General features: G+C 39.2%; 2 protein-coding genes across 2 annotated transcripts in view; one reads left to right on the top strand and one right to left on the bottom strand.

The window, feature by feature from the left end:
• Positions 1-1,063, top strand: part of LOC105624232 — a 4,137-nt gene extending 3,074 nt beyond the window's left edge. Inside the window, exon 2 of the mRNA XM_012205591.1 lies at positions 263-1,063. Within this exon, the coding sequence (XP_012060981.1) occupies positions 263-544 (282 nt within the window). The 3' untranslated portion in view covers positions 545-1,063. The remainder of the gene's footprint in view (positions 1-262) is intronic.
• A 2,374-nt stretch (positions 1,064-3,437) lies between these two features.
• The window catches only part of LOC105624292, a 6,723-nt gene continuing 3,826 nt past the window's right edge, over positions 3,438-6,334 (bottom strand). Inside the window, exons 5-9 of the mRNA XM_012205651.1 lie at positions 5,966-6,212; positions 5,668-5,872; positions 5,362-5,563; positions 5,185-5,258; positions 3,438-4,944 (exon numbers count right to left, since the gene is read on the bottom strand). Coding sequence (XP_012061041.1) covers positions 3,438-4,944; positions 5,185-5,258; positions 5,362-5,563; positions 5,668-5,872; positions 5,966-6,212 — 2,235 coding nt within the window. The remainder of the gene's footprint in view (positions 4,945-5,184; positions 5,259-5,361; positions 5,564-5,667; positions 5,873-5,965; positions 6,213-6,334) is intronic.

Below are 6,334 nucleotides of genomic sequence, written 5' to 3'. Positions count from 1 at the left end.
ACTATATATATATATATATATATATATATATATATATATATATATATACTACACACACACACACACACACACACATGTATTTTTTTGTCGTACCATTTACATCATTATAATTTTTCAACATAATTTTTTTATACTAAAAGCGATTTTAAAAGTTTCTTCACATTTAATTACTTACATATCCGTATTTAATATTATTTAACATTAACATTGCAGAGAGGGGTTTTTTTCGATTATCCGAAATTCATATATTTGAAATTCATAGGTTCTCATTGGCGCTCTCGTGGCCGTCTTTTCGGTCTGTTCGGCCCGCGCCGGAGTGATTTCTGCAGCGGTCCCAGCAATTCCAGCGGCACCGGCGGTGCCCGCAGCTCTGACGGTCGGTACCTACGCCACCAGTTACAATGCACATGCCATCAATCACGCCATTGCCGCTCCATACGTAGCGGCTGCGCCATTGGCTTATTCCGCTTATTCTGCTTACCCCGCTCTACCGGCGGCGGCTTATTCGGCTTATTCTGCTCCTATCATCGCCGGAAGACGCTAAAAACAGCTGGAAAACAAAAAACATCAAACCATACTGACCTCTATCCGTTAGATCTGACAAATACTAATTGGCAACTGATATCAATGATTTCGACATACGATATCCAATTTTTTTCATAATTTCTTCTTTACATTATACAATGATATACACACTGTGATTGTGATTTTTTATTCCATTCCATCTGTCTTCCGTCCTTTACACAAATCCTTATTCTCTGCAGTGATTTTTTGCTCAAGTCTCGCAAAATGCGATCAATTCTGTACTGAACTCTTATATTTATGTACATAGCAGTAAGTGATTTATTGCATAGAAGAAACTATCACTTCAATCGCGAGGCGAAATTCAAAGAAAAAAAAATGCTTAATGCATTTTTTATCTCTATGGATTCCATTATAAAAAGGATAATTTTGAATGAAAGAAAATACATCTCTCTGTTTAATCATTGCCATATTCTATTAATATTAACTTACAATATTAATGTCGATAAACCTGATACAAATATAGTCTGTGCCACATTTTGTACTCGTAAACATTTCTTTTGAATCTTTCTCTTTGTCATGTACACGCAAGTATATATGTATATAAATCCCCCATAGCACAAAGTTGCAGTAACACTGTTGCAACATTGTACATGTTACAGCAATAATGCAGAGATTTTGCAGCGATATTGCTACAAATTCTGTGCTGTATGAGATATATACATATATATATTAATATTTTAATACAGATGTATCCCGTTTGTTGTCCTTACATTATGCACAATGTAGAAATTATGATATAGAAGCCTATTCTGTAACTCTTACAATCGATAAGAGTTGTAACGCTACAGTTACAATCGTTAAGAATTATAGAATAAGCTAAAAAAAAAATGGAAACGCAATCGTGAATTATATTTAAATAAAAATTGACGATTAAAGTAAATGTGAAATGGTAACTATTCTTAATGGCAGAAAAATTGTGAAAAACTTATATAAAAAAAGTTTCATTAAATATTCATCATGTAAAATTATTCGCACGAGTGCACGAGTGAAGCGTAGTTGAATAATCAAGTAAGTATGGCAAAAGTGATAGAGACAATATTACGCGCGTTGCCCCCTCCCCCCTCCCCTCCCTCTTTAATGGCTACGTTTTGCTAAAAGTTGTGTATGTATACAATATAACAATGAACGCCTTTCGATTTGGCACAAGAGTTACAATATTTTTAGATCTTTGGTTTCGATAAATGGCTAGAGAGAGTAAAATCCAGAAATCTGGAAGCGACACGAAAATTAATGTGTTACACACGCGAGCTTATAAATCGTCTTCATGCGTACATTCGCGTGAAACACGTCGATATATGTATGCGTGTACACACCACACACACGCACGCACGCACACAACTCTCATACACGCACAAACTTTCTATCTCTTTTGAAACTCTGAAATTTACGTAATTGCTACGCATGTATTTCTAAGTGTAAATAATATCGTTCAAGTTCAAGTCAAAGAAATTGAATCGAGTACTTATAAAATATTAAAACATATTACGTTACGTTTTATTTCTATATTGGAATACGTTTGTTTCTCATGTGCGTGTGTATGTGTGTCATTAATTTTTCTCGTTAGATTCGGCGAGAAAAATTTTAAACAAAATTCAAACAAATTGCATTTACGATAAATACATGTATTTGAACAAATTATTCGCGATTGCGGGAATACTTGTTAAAACTTATAGCTATTTCGCCATAGCTAATGCATATGTAATGACTAGAATAAAAACAAACGTTACAATCTGTTATCACCATGCAGAGATACACTTATCTAGCTACCGTATTAGGCATCTTGATAATTTCACATATTTCATAAATATCAGAGCATCCCAGATAATACACAGAGTATATTTAACAATTTGTAGAAATGATATAAATTTCGAAACAATTTTATTGTTCGCGCATCTGTTCAGACATCTGTAAAATCTTTTCTTTTTGGTGTGTGTGTGTGTGTGTGTGTGTGTGTGAACAAATTCTAATTTAATTTTTTAATCTCTAAAATTGCATAATTTTTGTAAAAATTATGCTGCTCCGGGATGCTTTTGTTATCATCAAAGCCACGTTAAATGGAGTATTTCTTGATGGAGTATAGGTCCGAAATAGAAGAATATAAGCTAAGAGAGGTAACAACTTTTTAAAATCTTAATTATCACGGACGTGGCATTGGATCACGACGTAATTTTGTTTCTTCTTCCCTCTTTCTTTAACGATTACTCTACAAACGATATACTCGTCACACATACATGTTCTGCATACACAGCTTATCAGAGAAGGGTAAACGATAAATAATTTAACAGCTATATAATTACGGATAAACGAATTTCCCTCTATCGATACTCATGCTGGAATAGATTTTTTTTCGTAAAATCTCATAAGCTACTTGACTTTTTTTTAAAAAAATAATATCTGTTCTGTATGTGTTCTGGATGTACCAAGACTACCGAGTACACTTTTGTTGCGTTAAATGACGATATTATGACTGTCTGTCATACGATATTAGTGAATTTTTTTTATTATTATTTCCTTGAATCGAAAAGTTTTTTCTTTTGCTAACTTTTTAATCGCGCGCGTGTATGTCAAATGTTTATCATCACTGATTTAAATATTAAATTGATCGCGAAATTAAGACATAATTTTACTCTTTACAATGTATGAACTATGAAAATGGCAGTTCCCGCCTGCGATGCGAACATGTCGCGATATAAAAACCATGTACAGTTAAATAATTAGAACAATCACAAAATAAAATCATTTGGAGTAAAAGTAATTATAAAAGGAGCCGAAGACATCTACAATAAAAGTTGCTGAGAAGATGTTGACTATATTGAAACCGCCACGACAATCTGACAATTTGTCGGTGACAATCAATAATAACCGGGATAATGATGATATCCGGATCTCGGAGGATGATACGGGGCCGGACTCACGGGATAACTAGGATTGTATCCTGATAAAGGAGGTGGAGGTGGAGATAGCATTCGACCTTCGCCGACGTCAGGTACTACGTGTGTCGTAGTCGAGCCAACGGGTTGTGAACTGGTAATGACACGAGTACCAGATCCGTGCAGATGATGCGATCTGGAAAGACTTAGATCAACACTGTGCCTGCCACCAGGAGTGAGATCCAAGCTGACCACTCGCACGACCTCGTTATGCGGATAAGGTGGCGGTGGTGGGGGTGGCGACATAGAGTAACTGCCCGTTCTGCTAAGGTCCACGCTTTGTCGTTCGCCGATGTCGTACAAATGATGATGATGATAGCGGGTATTTTGCATTTGGGCGCCAAAACTGTGATGAAAACCCCGAGCCGACATGTCTAAACCCTGAAGTTCACCACTATTAAGCACCAATGGCTCAAAATTGGATCTCTCTCGGGTGAAATCTTGTTCGAGCGTGTCGTACTTGTACGACGTCGAGAGATCTAGCTGCAATGCCTTCTCCTTCACAGACAAGCTAAGATTCTGCGCCACCGAATCACCCTCGTCGCTTGAGAGATTATCCGTTGGCACCTGATGATGATGCATGTCCTGATAGCGGTGATTTGGCGTAGCTGACGGCGACACCAAGTCTTCTTGCTGCATGTGCATGTAATTCGGTGAGGAGACACGTGGTTGCATCTCCTCGTGATGCAGATACTGCTCGATATTGTGCGTTCGCGAAGTGTTGATGTAGTCGACCGGTCGATGCAAATGATAATCTACGTGTAAGTGGCTAGGAGGAGTATGCCGGTCGTCCGGAGTTGGTGCAGGCGACATTAGTTGCTCTTCCTGCTGTACGATATACGAGTCTAAATGATTCGGCGATCGCGACTGCGGTATCGGTGACTGTAGCTGACTCGAAATAGAGTAGAGATTGGTCTCGCGATCATTGTCCTCTAAAATCGGACTGGATACTGTTCCTATGTCTCTCTCGGCGGCATCCAGTGCCGCCTCCACTAACAAACTTGCATTCGCGCTTTCCGTCCTGCTACGATATACGTTTAATCGCAATTTGTTGCTTTCTAACAAATTTGGCGTTGTCGCACTGGTGCGTGATACCGCTTTCTCACTACCACCATCCTTTCTACCATCCTCAAAATCATAAATGTCGGAAGACGACGCCGAAACAGCCGGTAAATGAACAGCGATGTCAGACGTAGGCGGTGGATTGAATTCAGTTAGCCACTTTTTGCTGCCCTTGCTCAACGTCCTCGATGTGTCGTATAGATCAACTTCCGTCTGCTCATTCTCCATTGTTGTCACAAGTCCACTGGACAAGGATGTAGTTTGCGTAGTCGGAACACAAGGCTCTTGTTGTTCCGTCTTATACTTTACCGTAGAATTCGCCTCACTTTGTAATGAATCCACAATGACGTTGTGAGTAGAACCTGTCATTGCTGCTGCTGCTGCTGCTGCTGCTGCTGCTGCTGTCGATGCCGAAGCCAATACCGACACCGAGATCGATATCGATATCGGCGCTGATGAGGTTGTTGAGTTATCCGAAGTTGACGATACTGGTGACGATAACGATAATGGTGCTGATACCGATGCTAGTACCGGTGCTGATAGCGGTGCTGGTACTGGTGTTAGTATCGGTGCCGGTACTGATACCGGTACTGGTACCGATACCGGTGCTGATGCTTCGACTTTCAAACTGCTCTCCGAGCTGCAGTCATCCAGAGATGGCAAACTGTTGCTATTGTCCTGCTACATACGAGTGTATATATATATATATATATATATATAGTATAATACATAATAAGAAAAGAAACCAAATGTTACATAAAACTATATTAACGATAGAGCTCACTTGTGAATTTCTTCTGCTGGAATGAATGATCCTTCCACAAGGCACGTCCTCAACGAGGCCACCGCTGTACGCGTCAAAGGTGTACGCCACGGACCTCTCAATTTTCGGCATCATCGCCTCTGTAAGACCGTGCACTTTCTTATAATGGAACTGTAGGCATTGTTTCGTAGTGAAAGCTGCCTTACAGCCATTCTCTTTACACCTGATGAAGAAAAAAAGACCACAGATGTAAACAGTAGGTACACTCATTACGAGAAAAATAATAATATTAATACAATATTAATACAATATATTGAAGGAACTCACCTAAATGGTTTCACACCACTATGAGTCAGCATATGTATTTTCAAATTGCTCTTGTTCTGGAACATTTTTCCACATCGATCGCACGTGGCTGCAGCAATAACATCTTTGTGATGTACTTCCTTCATATGCCGTTGTAGAGCTGCTCGAGAACCCAAAAGTTTCAAGCATAATTTACATTGAAATTCTCTAAGCACTTCGGCCATATCTGCACAATATTAAAACATATTGCATGTAAAATATAAGAAAAATAAAGATAGAAATACAGTGCATTGCTTGCGAATGAATTACACGCCATTACCGCTGTGCATCCTCTTGATGTGTACTTTCAATTTTTGTGGCTGGCAAAATTTGCGGCCGCAGAAATCGCATAACGGTCGCGCCCGATGCGGATTCTGTGAGCATCCGTAAGTTCGGTGCATTTCTAAGTAATTCAGCCTTAAGAAAAACTTTTTACAATATTGACATTGGTATGCGCCGCGACCCTCGTGCAACTCTGCTGCGTGTTTCATAATATTATCCTTGCCGAGCACTGTAGCGCCGCAAACCTAAAAAATGGGAAATAATCCCATAATCTCAGAGCAAGTGTGTGTGTGTGTGTGTGTGTTGTGTGTGTGTGTGTGTGTGTGTGTGTGTGTGTGTGTGTGTGTGTGTGTGTGTGTGTGTGTGT

Source organism: Atta cephalotes, assembly GCF_000143395.1.
Source record: "Atta cephalotes unplaced genomic scaffold scaffold00075, whole genome shotgun sequence".
Classification (NCBI taxonomy): Eukaryota; Metazoa; Arthropoda; class Insecta; order Hymenoptera; family Formicidae; genus Atta; species Atta cephalotes.
This window is presented reverse-complemented; position numbering and strand designations above follow the sequence as displayed.